The sequence below is a fragment of the Acanthochromis polyacanthus genome, chromosome 22 (assembly GCF_021347895.1).
Source record: "Acanthochromis polyacanthus isolate Apoly-LR-REF ecotype Palm Island chromosome 22, KAUST_Apoly_ChrSc, whole genome shotgun sequence".
In the NCBI taxonomy this organism is placed as follows: domain Eukaryota; kingdom Metazoa; phylum Chordata; class Actinopteri; family Pomacentridae; genus Acanthochromis; species Acanthochromis polyacanthus.
In genome coordinates this window covers 15,494,297-15,509,405 of record NC_067134.1, presented here as the reverse complement: position 1 = coordinate 15,509,405, position 15,109 = coordinate 15,494,297, and the positions used below count along the sequence as shown (strand labels likewise).

Sequence of the window (15,109 nt, the reverse complement as noted above, 5' to 3'; positions counted from 1 at the left end):
AAATTATTTCTGATTAAAACTTGCCGATGGACCATACGGCTGCCATTAACAGAATACGAAATCCCCCTTTTGTTGCACAACAGCGAATGAAGAGCATGACTACTTAATATGTGTTGATTTAGTCAGCACGACGCCTACACAGGAACCCTTTCTTTCGAACTCGAGCATCAATTTGAAGTGCGATCTGACACACTGGTGCATCATTACAACATTCAACTTAAGAGCTGCTTTGTTACCTGCTTTATTGTTCAGTGATGCGGGCACCAAATGGCGCATTTACGACACTGTTCTTCAAATCAACCCTACAGTTGCGTCGACTACTGTAAATTGATTTGCATTTATGTCCTTACCACGCTTCAAGTAAGATGATCGGCGCGCGTTTCGTCAAATCTGTGCATTCATTTAAGCCCTAGCTATAGACTGCAGTGTGTGCCTGCCAAGCTAATGGGCAGTATCAGTAGAGCTGGAGAAATAAGAGCTGGGCAGTTAGTGTCAGTGGAGTTTGTGCACAGTGAGGAGCAGTGATGTATTGCCTGTGTTTCTGCTCTTGCTGCTTTAGCCGGTGGTGCATCCATCACCCACGCAGCGGAATGGAATAAAATGGCAGATAACTTTTGATAAAGCCATTTAAAATGTAATGTTTAACTAATGCGCTTCATCAGATGGATCACCACAGCAGGCTGACCACACTTCCTGCCAGCCTCCAAAGATAACTTTCCGCTGAGGAGCAACAGGCAATTATCTGCCACTTTGGTGTAATTAGGGTCTATTTTTGAAAGCATTTCGTGCAACAATGACCAAACACTTTTCTTCTTTCTCGTTTGGATGATCTTTCTTAATGTATACGTGTGAAATACTCGTTAAGAACCAATGTGTGCGTATCATCAACCTGTCTGTGAAGGATTGCATTCCTTCAACCTCAACACCAATGGAACCTCTCAGGAATGAAGCCGTATGACTGGAGGCCTAATTTGATTAAGTGTGAGTCCTCTAATTGCCCAAGAAGATCTGAAAGGATGGGGTCTTCAGTAAAACAACAACAACAAAAACAATCAGCATGGATCTCTGTGGTTTAGCTCCTGCTTCAGATGTTGCTTGCGGCTCATGGCAGAGTGAAGCTCAAATCCCTGAGCGCAGAGGAAAACAAACCAAAGCTGGAGTACAGCCTGAGGCCCCAGCGGCGACTCTCATAGGATGACTTTGCTCTCCAAACGAAGAAGACTGGAGAGTTTGATGAGCTGTCATGCTTTCAGACACAACTGAGCAAGGACTCTGACAACTGGCAGACGAGCTGGTCACAAAGGATAGCCAAGGGTGGCTAGAAGTGAGGATGTGCACAAGTATGAAGAGACAGGAATGAAAGAGAACAAAGCAGAAAGAAGGTGGGCAGAGAGACAAAGAGAAGCTCAGCAGTAAAGACAGAGAAAGAGAGAGAAGATGGTGGTGAAGCAGTTACCTCCAGGGCCTTGAGGCGCTCCAGAAGGAGCTTGGTTTTGTCTTTGTCCTCTTCTGCTTGGCTGGCATCATGTTCGGGATCCGGCGGCTGCCCAGGGTCCAGCTCCGCTTGAGTTGACGGCAGGGAGCCGTTTTCTTCAGGGCCATCACGCTGCTTCTGCACTTCCGCGGAGAGTTTATCCTAACGCATAGATAATGAGATGGGGTTAGAGGGGGGGGTTGGGAGGGAAAATATAATAGAGACGAAAATGACGGGGAAATTTGGCAAGCAAAAACCACAGCAGATGGGGTGAAAGCATTCAAAAGGAGGTATGACAAATGTTCCAGGGCAAGATGAAAAAACGGGTAAGGAGCCGTGAAAGGCAGAACTCAGAGGGAAGGAGAAAGTGAAAGATGAAGAAAGAGAAAGGGGAGAGGATCAGATGGGCAGATGGGAAGACAGCGAGGCAGCTTTGACAACAGAGCTCCAAAACATCCCCTAATCCCTAATCATGTTTCACTTGTTTTCCAAAGAGAGGCAGTGACCTTGAGGGCTCTCTTGTCTGTATTATGGGGATCCTACACCGTCCCTCTTTGCCCTCACTGTCTGTCTCTTTCTGTCTGCCTTTGACAAATTCTCTAAATCTCTTGCCAACCATCTCTTCTGGTTTTTTTTTTTTGGTTAATTCTTTTCTTTTTTGCCTCCCTGACATCTGTGATAATTACAGACTGATAATAATTAGATAATAATTTGGCACAATCCGTGTTATACCAAACTACAAAAAGAAAATGCAATGAGATTTCTGTAACAGTCAAGAGATTCTTCATGATTGCTGCCTTAAGTTACGTACTATCTGACTGAACATCTATTTAACATGAACTTGTGACATGAGCAAAAGGGAGCTTTGAAGTCATTTCAAACAGTTCTGTCATAATTAACAATTCTTTAAGTGAAAAAGCCAAACAGTTGCTCATTTTTCTTCTCAGTTGTCTTTTCTTTTTATCATTGCATGTGGGATATCTTCAGGTTTGGCACTGAAAAAACAAGCATTTTAAAAATAAACTTACAGTTTATGCACTAAAGCGATGGCTATGGCTGTCGTCACGGGATGAATGTGTCTATGAGTACATAGCAGTCAGCTAAGGCTGGTTTTCTTGTTTCAATTAGAATGCTGCTAAAGATACAGAAAGTCAGTGCTTCTCAAAATACTTAAGATTAGTTAAAGCCAGTTGCCTAACATCATGTTTCCAACCTTTGCAGCTGTTGACTCCTCATGGAAAAAGTTATCCCAAGACTAATGGTCTCTTTCAAATATCTTATCTTATTTGAGTAACTAATACTAACTTGAAGACGAGATATGAATAGATGTGATTGTTTGGTTAGATTTTGATGGGCGTTTTTGGATGTTTTGTGGCCCAGTTTTAAACCTGAGACCAGGATTATACTTCCTTGTGGTCGTAAACACGTACAACAGTGGATATAACATTCTAGTCCACTTGGCATCTGCTTGGAGGATTCTGTTCAATACCTGTAGACTGGCCTCTATGCATTGTGCACAGAAATACTTACAACTGCACAAGCAGCGGTGTTGAGAAGGGTGCAGTTCCTCGAATGGCCATTTGAGGCTGAATGCAAATGCATCAGTACCCATAGAGCCCCATAATGAAATGCCCAACTGTACAGCATAAATAAATAGGTTTACAACCTGCTACAAAAAATGATTTTGGTCTTCAAAGCTAATTCCTCCATTCATGACAATTACACAGGGGAGACTTTTTTGATATCTCACATGGCTAAATTGCACTGAGGCTTCAAGCTATGAATGATTAAGGTCATGGCTGTTTGAGTGACAGGTGGGTGTCATCACAGGACAGTCCATGGCCTAAAGGCGTTTGCATGGCCCATCTCCCTGCTTATCTTTTAACTATCTAGAAGTTTGGCACTGCAAAGATGGCGATGGCCGGAGCGATGAGCTACAGGAAACCCATGGGGAACACATTTGTGCAGATCTAAGCAGACCCTTGTGTATTTACAGATGTAGAAGCTTTAACTCCGGCTTAACATTGGTCTTCTTGTACGAGCTTGAATATGGTGATGGATTTGGGGAATGAAAATGCTACTTCCTCCACATAACAGCTTAAATAGTTTCCCCGGCAGAAATTTTCCACCTTCGTGACCAATTTATCATCTTGCAACCCTTCCGATTCATCTTTGGACTTCTCTACTTTCAGATCAGGAACCAGTGAACTAAATGATTAATCAAAAAAATAACTGCGATAAATCAGTAATGAAGAATGTCATTGGTTGCTGCTCTAAATAGTTTAACTGCCAACTTTAATAAAAACCAAACTACAAGATTAATCGTCTACACAGTAATTATTTATCTCTTAAGTGTCAATTAAATTAGACAATCTGTCTTTTGCATGATGGGTATTGTCATATCTTGTGGTCAAATCTACAGTGTGACTGAGAATGAAGTAATGGTAGCTTTTGTTCAAATGGCACAGAGAATGTGATATATTACGGTGCACATGCAATAAATTTTTCATCCCTAGCTGAGCTTTGACAGATAACTGTCAAACCTGAAGATACCCATGGTTAATGTGCTGGACAAAATTGAGGTTAGCAGTACTGATGGATGGCTGCAACTCTCCGATGTTATATATCCAAATGCAGCAGAGAACAAGCTGCTGCTCCCACCTAATAGGAATTGGAAATGATGTCCTTCAGAACACTTCGTTTTCAGCCCGCTTCAATCTCGTCTAAACACATATTAGGTTTTCAATCTTGTTTGATTCCATCAGACAATAGTGTTTGAGGCAATACTTTATAGTCAAGGTTTTAAGTTTGCTTTTGTTTGCCCGTGAAGTCTGTGGTTTGCTTCGAGAGACTGCTCATCAGACAGCGTTAAAGGGCTCAGTAATAATCTCCACAGAGAGAGTCTGGAGTGGGAGAGGGGAGGGAACCTTGTCCCTCATGCTGCCCTTTCAAGTTATTGAGTTTGTCTGCTGAATACACAGAATACAGCTGCAGGAGAAGCACATCGCTGCGTAGGAATGGATGGCGTTCAGTTATATAGCAATTGGGAATAGCATAATAACCCTCTAAGTTTTTTTTTTTCTCTTCGACAATGGCCATCCGCTGCTGATCACAGGGGTAAAGTATGGCTACATACAGCACATCCTACTCATCGCTGTGGAAATAAAGTGTTTGTCCTCTTTATCCTCTTCTTACACACACACATCAAAATTGGCTGACTATGATATTTTCCATGAAGGTTTATGTGACATCTGTAATAGTCAACACTACATTTTCATGTGTCAAAATGAGTATTATCAAATAATGTCAAATGAGTCAAAATTGAATCCCCTTGAACAGTTCACATTGAATGAAAGGGTATTTACTTGGGGTGTAACGAAATGGTCAACTCACGAAACGATACGGAATGCGAAACAGGGCTCTCGATGCGAAATACTCACGATACGAAATAAAGATTAAAAAAAATCCCCAACAGTAGGAAGTCATGCAAAAATCTAATTTTCTTTATTTTCTTCCTTATGCAGACATACAAAAAATAATGCTGCATCAGTACAAAATAAATACTCTTTGAAAAAAACAAAAAACAAAATTGAAGGTTTTTTTTCCCCGTATTTAGACTACAGTCCAAATACAAACAAAATCTCAATAAAAAAGTGTTTTGTTGTTGTATTAATCAGGATAACTACATTCTTGAATGAACAGGAAAACAAATACCAGTCCTCAGAGCTGCAGTCTAGATCTATAAATGTCTGAACTGTGAACTAGTTGTACTTGCTGCAGTATGCGGCGAACTGTAGCGGCATATTTTGCACACGGTTTTTGTTTTATCCACAATCTTCTCACCGTTCTCTCGTCGTTTACATAGAAAGCCAAAATAGGTCCACACAACCGATTTATTTGACGAAGGAGTGTCAGCTATTTCCTCAACCTTGTCTTCCTCCATTTTAAAGCGAGTGTTTTGCTACGGAAGGCGAGGAGGGTTAAAAATCAGTCTCAGTGGTAGGCGGCGCCCCTTCGCGGTTTTTATTTCGTGCTTTTATTTCGTACATCTTTGAAATTTTTTTCACCATTTTTTATTTCGTGGCACGAAATTTTGTTACACCCCTAAGTATTTACTCATATATAATTAAAAACTAACAGGTGGAAATTACTATATAAAAAATACAGGTCCTCAAGTTGTCAGTACTTTGTATGTTCATCTTCATTTTGATGACTCAAGCTAGTCTCCTAGCTTTGTATGAACAATATCTCAAAGGTATCCAATTGGATTCAAATCAATTGACAAACTGATAGATGTCATGTCTCTTTTGGCTTTCACACTTACCCAGCCACATATCACTGCTCTCCTTCCTCCATGCTTCACTGTCAGGACTATGCATTTACTGTGGTGAAGTTAAAAGCAAACATGCTGGACCTCATATGAGACAAACCGAAGTGTTTTTGTCTTGTCTGACAAAAGAATGTGCCCCTGACATTTATCAAGGTTTATTTACTTTTGTTATTGAAGTTTAACCTTCTAGGTTTGTGCTAAAGATTTATTTATTTTTATTGTCTTCTGTCGAGGTTGACATTAAGCAATGTCTGTCACAGTGTCTGAGCTGTCACTGATACTCTATTTCAACTGATAACCCCTGCATCAGAAGCACCTGCCCCTCTGTTTTTCACAATCAGACTGTACAAGCAGTGCACTGTAGCATCACTTTAGGAAGACGACCTCTGCAACTCTGATTAGTGGTATTATGATTCGCTATATGCCTCCTGATTACTGCTGCAGCTGATTTTTAGTTGACCACTGATCTTCATGCGTCGCTTTCCATCTTTGTGAAGCCACATAATCCATCCATCCGTTATATATACACCGCTTAATCCTCATTAGAGTCACAGGGGACCACCGAAGCACTGTGCAGCCCAAAGCCACATAATATTTTTAATTTCTTTGCCAATTATTTTCCATGTGAAACCATACAGCAGATGTCCAAATAGATACAACCTGTTGGTCCAAAACTGAGAAAGTTCTGGTCTTTTTAAATGATTGTTTTTGCTCAGTCACATGAAGAAATACTTTAACGTTCAACTCTGAAGTAATACAATTACTATTTAGAGATTATACTGCTTTGAACCATTTAACATTTAGGTGATTACATTTGCTTCTGTTTTAAGTAGAGCTAAGACTACTGGAATCACATTAAATGCCTCCATAATACAATTTTAACAAAAGCTACTGTTCAAATGATCAGTCAATGAATTAATCAGCGTTTTACCAATCATCCCAAAATGTTAAATGTTTAGCTATGGGAGTAAAAAAAAAAAATCCTCTGAATAAACGCTCTCAACAGAGCCCAAAATATTTACAGTATGCATCCATCCATCTTTCCAAATTCCACGTCCTATCATCACTATACAGTTTCTCAACGTAATCCTTTTGTGGTGGGGAACTCAGTAAGGGATTATTTTGTGTGCGCTGAAAACATTATTTGCATATTAATAAATGGGATTCATTTCATAAGACTTCTGCTGCCTAGTCATATTTTTACGATAAAGCTTTTGCACCTCAGGACAACTTCCAGACTTATCATGGCTGATAATCCCATGTTTCACTTCCATTCACACTCACTGGAATGTATAAGCAACATTTAATCTCGCGGTGCTCGTTTTTCATTCTGGTAACTTTAATTTGCGCTCGTCATTCAAAGTTTTTTTCACTCCAACTCTTTTTGTCTTTTATTCACAGTGATGTACACATGTAGTGATTTATGAAGACGCTCTTTTTATTACAAACTTCATGAACTAGTGATGCCCTTTTCTCTATTCCCTGCAGGCGTTTCGCACTTATTTCACCTGCTGGATGTTAAAAATGATAATATGGCCATTGCGCGCTGTGGTTACCGTGTGCTCCCACATATAAGAAATAAAGCACCACAGATTCTTAATATTTGGAGCGTCTTGGGCAATTTTAAGTTAAAAAAAATGAATGCATTAAACATAGCTAGAGGCAAAAGTACTTTTTCTCCATAGCTGGGGTCCTCAGATAACATCGCACTGATGATAGACAGATTGAAGCCACAGAATTCAGCACTCGCACACTGTGTAAACATGCTCAGCTCCAAATTGTGAAGTGCGACCCCAAAGGTGACCCAGTGCTTCAAAAAAAAAAAAAAAAATACACAGCATTACTTATTCTTTCTGCTTTCCTGCTGAATCCCAGCAGCTATTTCTCTTATGTAACAGGGTCGGCAATGAAGGCTTTCACCTCGGCTCAGTCTGGCTTTAGTCAACACTGTGGATATCCGAGTTGAAAAATAGGAGGAGTGAGATATAAACAAATATATCTCTTCCTCCGAAAATAATTACTGGCAAATGAATAAATAAATCCAGAAAATAACTGACTGCATTTACATTTTTTAAACTATTTTCATGGCTTTTCCTGGGAATATATCTAAGAACGACCTCTGTCTAGACAACTACTAAGTTTACTACTGTCATCTAGTGTCTTTGTATTGATCCCAGGAAGAATGGCAGATACTCATAGGATGGTGATTTACCTTGTAAGCCTTCATGATGTCCACAGTATCCACAGCAGTCTGCTCCAGGACACCCTGATTCTGCAGCAGCGACCGCACCGTCTCTTCCATCCTGCACACAGAACACATGAAGTTGCGTTAACTCACGTATCACAGGCCTTTTTACACAACTCATACTCAACTTTCCAACAGCTATTATTGCGCATTTACATTTACACTCACACAATGCCATGCACGATGGTCAAACTAACAGCCATAGGAGCAAAGAAAGATGTTAGGTGGTGTTATTACACGCCAACAAAGCCTACACAGGGAGGATGTCGGGGTGCAAAGGAGGTCAACAAAACAGATTTGAACATGCCTTGCTGCCAACTTTAAAAAAACGCAGTGCTATCACAACCATAAAGACCCCTTCCGATGAAAACCGAGATTGTTTTTGGCCGTTTATCAGACAGATTAGTTGGGAGAAGACGTGAAACAAAGGGCAGTGAGTGGGAATTGAACCCATGCTGCTGTGTCGAGGACTATAGCCCGTTTATGGGCACAGCTGTATCTGGGTGGCTTCATATGTTGGATTTGAGGATCTGCACATTCTAAAAGGAAGCCACACTGTAGCATTACATGCCCGGAAGGGATTATTTTCTAGTAAAATAACTTCTTAACATGTAGCTTTGACACACAGAGGTATGTTTTTAGGGGTTTAATCAGTGACTGGAAAGAGATTTCAACTAAATTAGGAACATTCTTGAAACCAAACCAACTAGTTTGTGTCTTCTGTCATTTGGTGTCTTCTACCAGTATTATCACCCTACTGACAGATCAAAAAAAACATTAAATGTAGCTGTCTACAGGGCATGGCCACAGTTGACTTTGTAATTTCATTTGATGGACTTGTCACACAAGTCCTAAGATGCTATATTATAATCAAACATTTTTGCTAACTTTGACGCTAAAGTCCAAATGTTTGCAATCTTGACTGTGGAGCAGCCAGCATGAGCCTGCCAGAAGAGCTCATGCCGGCGCCAAAGTCATCAGCAGCTCCAAATTGATGAGTAGATCCAGAGGTACCGCTGAAAACATCTGATGTGAGATCTATTTTCAAGCTATATGAAATTTTTGTTGTTTGTAATGGATCGTTGCGCTTTCAATTGCAATGTTTTTTTTTTATACCGTCCATGAGCATGTGCACACAAACACACAGATACAGCCCACGGTGAAAATGAAAAGAGAACGGGACTGAATCTGTGCCAGAGATGCAAGATGGATGAGTGGTAATTTTTCTGGATTGGATCCCAACTTCTGCTCAGTTCACGGTGCGGGGAACACTTTGTTCAAATGACTTCACTGAGCGCAGAACGCGCAAACACAGTATTCACTGACTTATCGTGTGAGATTTAGTCATGTCTCAGTGCACAGCTGCATATGTGTCTGCTGATGGCTTGAATTAAGTGCAATCACAGCAGCAAACACCAAGCGAGTAACCTTGACCTTCAAGGCCTGGCCTGCTCAAAACAATCTGCGCTTCTATTTTGTGCTGCTGCATGCAAAACAGGTGGCAACGAGTGCATGTGAAAATGCGTCTGCCCATTTCCATCTGAATAAGACCCACATGCCATCTTTATCTGCCGAGCTTTCCAGTGAACTTTGACCCGACATGCATTCACTCTCCGATTCTGTAAAAAAAAGAAAGAAAGAAAAAAAAAAAGACTACCACAGCAGTAGATAAGCGATGTAAGATAATCTTGGACCCAGCTGGGATCATGTAAACGGAAATGATGAGATAAAGCTGACATTCACGAGCACCGGAGTGAAAGGCAGCCATTGTAAAAAAAAAAAAAAAAAAAGAAAAGAAGTAGCTTTACAAAAGAAGGGCTTTGACATTGTCGGGTAGGATTCATCTGAATTTCATGACACTGTCCTCTTCTGTCTTTTTGTGCTTTGATTCATGGTGAAGTTAAGCAAGACAGGCTCGCAAAGTTGGAATTGAAAAAAAGAATCTACATGCTAATTTTAAGAGTGGGATTCACCCACACCGGTGCACATCATTTACATTAGCAAGGACTATCACCTCCCTGTCTCTCTGGTCCCAAACACATAATTTGTGTGTATGTCTGTGTGACAGAAGACCCTAAGGCAGCAGTGCATGAATAATGCAAAAAAGTTCAACTGACTTCTGCAAGTCCTTTACACTTAATGCCATCAGGATAAATGTGTACGGATTTGTTGAAAAAAGAATGACTAATATTAGTAGAACTGCTGTGAGTGGATTACCACAGGAAAGCTTTTCTGTACAGTTCAGGAAAAAAGTCCCTGAATTTTTGTCACATGACTTTTGCTGACAATTATTTCTTCATGGCAATGCCAAGAGTGCTGAATTTTCCATTTTCTTTTACAGAACCTGTTTAAAGCAAACTCTTTATTGCTGGCATATTTCTAAATGAGACATGTAGAATAAAGTGATTTTGATAAAATATCAAAACTAAGTTTTCCAAATGGAATGCCTGTCAAAGATGAGCAGCTCAAGGACGATGTAAAAGCTAAAAAAACCGATTTGGTGGTGCAGTTAAGGCATTAAAGTACATCTTTTAGCTTGCTTAAAAATATTATTTAACCCCAAAAACAGAATGGCAAAATTATTTTAATATTATATAATGCATCCTTTTAATATAGAAGGTTGAAAACAACTTCATTAGTACTCTTACCAGTGATGCTGGAAGTTTCACATATTTAGTGTCTAAATTGAAGAACTCGAACAGTGTTTACTCACACCAAACTGTGGTGAGTCTATGCTTCATTTAAGTTTCATTATATAATAAATTCCTGGTAGTTTTTCCTGTCATCGGCTGTGTGGTAGTGGGTGAAAATGAGCACAGGCGGGCAGGGCAACGGAGGACGTGGCAAGGCACACCATCTGTCCAGGCTGAGCCATAAAGCCGACTGTAATCAGGCCGCCACGGCTGCTGAATGAACAGTCAGAGAGGCGAGCAGGGCTGTGGCAGATTGCTCCAGTTCCCCGCTTTAAATGCTGGCCTTAATCAGCATAACCTATAGTGCAAAGAGGACGCAGACATAGACAGCTTTGGTGTCCGGAGACGCTGACACTAGGTCAAGGACTAGTGGACAGGCATGATCAGTTTTACAAGCAGGGGGTAGTCCTTGGACTGAGGGGATTTGGGCAGGTAACCTCCTACAGATACATCCACAGTCTGTGCCTCTTGTGTGATATTATGACACCGGAGTCATGGAGCGAAGTCTTTCTAAAAGATCAGTCCCTTGCAATTTTTGAAAAAAAAACCCAAAACAAACAAAAAAACAACAACCCCAGAAGGTTGTCTGAAGAAATTTCAACACACTCTCCTCATTCTGGACCAAAACTATTCTGTCCACTACACAACAGGAGCAAAATGAAAAAAAAAAAAGTCTGATTAATATGTAGAGGGAGGCTTTTAGAATTAAACTGAAATGAGAAACAGTGGAAATATCATTAGGCATGCCAACAGATGGAGCTGAAATGATTCTAATGCGGTATGCATAAAAAAACATGGACCAAATAAGACAGGGAAGCAATGAAAGTAGAATTAAATGAACGGTATCAGTTTATTTTTGCTGCAGGCGTGGCCCAACATGCACAGTCGTATCTGCACAACTTCTAGTCAGGGAGCTCGCTATGATTGCCAAGGCCTTGGTGACCTTCGTATTACTAAGTGGCAGGATGGTAGGAAATGCTTTGATGCCTCGGATGCCTGTCTGTTTCCTCGTGTTGTGGCTGGAGGAGGAGGGAGGCGTCTGGCTGGGTGTGCTTCTGTGTACACACACCTGAAAGAGAGCCTTTGTGTTGCTAAACAGACCCCCGGAACTCGGGAGCAGCCATGCCGCTTCAATTTCAAACGTTTCCTGTCACTGAAGGCACAAACGTGTGGCATCTCACTGGACAGACTTGAGCCTTTTGATGGTGGGGACCGAAAGACTTTGAAGAATAGTGGTGGTGCTGAGGGACTGGAGATTCTTATTGTGGGTCAGCTAGGAGGAAAAATATATTCCTCCAATACATTAAAAAAAACTCCATGTTCTTCACCTCCACAGTCTTTGTAGCTCTTCAAGCTTTTCTAAATCGCCACTGGAGCTCTGCAGTGAAGTGTGCTCTGGGTTCCACAAGAACTACTAGTTGCAAGTTGTGAGAAAGCTAATTATGAAGTCCTGTGGTTCCAAAAGGATAAGAAAAATGAACATACATATGCTTCCCAGGCAGTAAATCCTGCTAAGTACAGACTAAGACAGGCTCCCAGCAAAAAACATCCTATAGAATAAACAGTGTAATTTGTCATTACTATAAATTCAACCACCTAAAACCTATTTACATGTGAAAGAGGCTGTGCTAAATGCTTATGATGGATGGACTATAACTCTCAGATGACAGAGCATTACTTTACATACAACACACAGTCTTGCTCCGTGTGATTAATCTCAAAGCGCTTGCCAACAACCTACTGAAAGCATCATTCAAAGAAGGAGAGGGGGAAGAAAGGACGAATATGTGTGTTTTAAAGAGGGGGAGCACGTGGAGGCAAAAGTCAATTCTGACTCTTGTGACCCCTCATGTTGCGCGAGCTGAATTTCAAGCATGATGCTCGTCAGCAGTCCAGGAAATACAATTAAGGCTCCAATCAATTTTCAGCCTGAGGTCTGACGATCTTCCCTCACTTTCTCATAAACACACACACAGAAAACACACACGGTTGCGGGTCGTCTAAAGCTCCGACGGTGATCCGCAGAGGTGAACAAAGCGATGCATCATCAGAACACCCTGGGGCAGTTAGAGGTGAAACACTGGCTGCTTGACAAAGCCGTCGTGAACACATGCAAAACTTCCTATCTTCTTCCTCTTTAGCTGCCAGAAGTCACAATGAGAAACTTCAAACGATTCAGTCTTTTTTTTCCCAACTCAGTTGCAGAAGCTTTACTCAGCTCCTTCAATGACAAATTCCTGCACAGAACTGAAAATGATCAAAGGAGCCACAAACCTCCAGAAAAGCTGACAATGTTAGCTTGAAACTTACCCCATTTTGAGTTTCTCTCCATTTTTAGCGCTGCCATTTTTTCTGAAAAGCGCCAGAAACACTGTGCAGACATCCCTGAGCTCCATATGCACCGACATCCGATTGCTCGCCCAGCACTCCGCTCTCGCAGTGCTATAAAGTGACCCAGACACTATTGGAGAAATGTGGGTCTCCAGGCTAAAATAGGCCATGCACTCATCATATAAGCCTCAGTGCTTTTCGCTCAATCGACAGACAGCATGGTCAGTCCTGTGGCCGGGTTACCGAATCAGTCTGACAGCAGATCTCCTGTTCTCATTTTCTACTTGCCGTGTCTCCGGCATGTCATTATCCGACACTGGCCCTGTGCAAAGACAGTGATCTGGCAGGCAAATACTTTCCCATATGTCCCATGTTAAGCCCTCTCCAAAGGAGAAGGACCCCTGCTGGGAGGCAAGCAAGCTGGTAGTCTTGGATCAGACGGGAATCAGGGATGGACTTGCGAGGATGAAACAACTAAAGGACAGGGATCCCCCCTGTTTTGTCAGCCAGTGTGTGCATGTCTGTGTGTGTGTGTGTCCACATCGCCTAGTGGGTCTTCACTGGTGATTAAGAGGCTTTGGCTTTGCTAAAATCAACACTTTCCGTGCAAGAAAAGCTAACACGGAGGCTGCATGCCAGGACACTTGCTGCATGATCAGACATCTCTGCGTGTCATCGCAGACTTCAAGCATCTCCTCGATCCTCTCTCTTCAGATCTGCCACTTTTCAATAATGCGGTTCTCAGATGCCCGTTTGTTAATTTTAGTCGGCGCTCTCCTGCCAGTGACCGCCTGCATGCTTGCCTGTTTCACAGCTCAGAACAAGCAGGAGTTGCTGGGTCCCCCCTGCCACGGTTGGAAAATCATTCTGCCAGCATTCCTTGGCAGCAACATATGAGCTACACTGCGTCTATATTCTCAATTAAAAATAAAAGGATGGCCTTTTGTGCACTCTCGTTTTTCCTTCATCACAGAAAACTCACGGCCACTTATTCAAACTTCAGACAGAGCGGGGCATAATGCAAGTTTTGCAACAGGAATTAAGAGGATCGGAGTGAAACAACTAAATGGACCAGCGAAAACATTTCAATGGAATGTGCCAGAGATATGTGGAGAAGCTTCAGCTTTTCTCTGACTCTGCTGACACTCTCGCTTTATCAGCGCTGTCAGAGGCTCAGGTTGACCGAGACCCTCTAATCAGATTTGACCGGTGAACAATTGGAATATCCTCAAGCCGGTGAAATGATAGGGAGAACAATCACCTGGTTGTGCAGCTGAATCGATGCCATCGGGGGCCGTCGCGTGACTGCTCCAGCGACAATCGCATTATCTGACCTAAACAAGCCCCTGCAAAACTGTCTGTTTTGGCGCAGAAATATTCCATTCTTCCACTCATACTCCTTTCCAGCAAATCACTTGCGTACGCCCACCGGGTGATTGCCTAGCTTAACCTGACGCTAAGCCACCCTTATCCTCTTAGAGCTGTTTTGCAGAAAACATGCGAAGAGACCCTTTCTTAGACGTGACCTCAATGAAGAAGGGGAAACAAACTGAAGGCTTTTGGCGATATGTCTGGTGCAGTTTAGAGACTTGAGGACAGTTCAGAGCTGTAAAAGTCATACGCATCAGTCATGCGTTACACCAGAGTAGCATTACAAAGATCCATGCCCTTGTGACCGCTGACTCTTGCCCGTGACCTTTAACCTTACCAACAAGACACACATGCAAGAGAAGAGGAGATCAAGAGGCCAAAGCATTTAGTGTTCCTGACAGTCGTATTTCATTCTGATATTTGTGCACCAACTGCTGTGACATTTTACTTCTTTTCTTTTTTATTTTACACAGGATGTCACTTTGCTTTTCTTGACTTTCGAGAATTGCTACAAAATAACGTTACTAGAAGTGCCTCTTGTTGACTGGGTGCAATTGAGGACAAGTCTGTAAAGAGTAAATTAAAACAGACATATGGAGGGAACCAGATTTAGGTTCTTCCCTCATCCCTCCAGCAGTTACACTACATTTGGAGGGATTTAGAGT

At 41.8% G+C, this 15,109-nt stretch overlaps 1 protein-coding gene across 6 annotated transcripts in view; it reads right to left on the bottom strand.

Moving 5' to 3' along the window:
• LOC110969955 (nck-associated protein 5) overlaps positions 1-15,109 on the bottom strand; it is a 154,727-nt gene that overhangs the window by 43,633 nt on the left and 95,985 nt on the right. For 5 of the 6 annotated variants that reach the window (XM_051941879.1, XM_051941883.1, XM_051941878.1 and 2 more), the window contains 2 exons: positions 8,017-8,107; positions 1,457-1,636 (listed from right to left, as the gene is read on the bottom strand). In XM_051941879.1, coding sequence (XP_051797839.1) covers positions 1,457-1,636; positions 8,017-8,107 — 271 coding nt within the window. Of the gene's footprint in view, positions 1-1,456; positions 1,637-8,016; positions 8,108-13,052; positions 13,399-15,109 lie in introns of those variants that run through there. The other variant, XM_051941881.1, reaches the window with a different exon arrangement.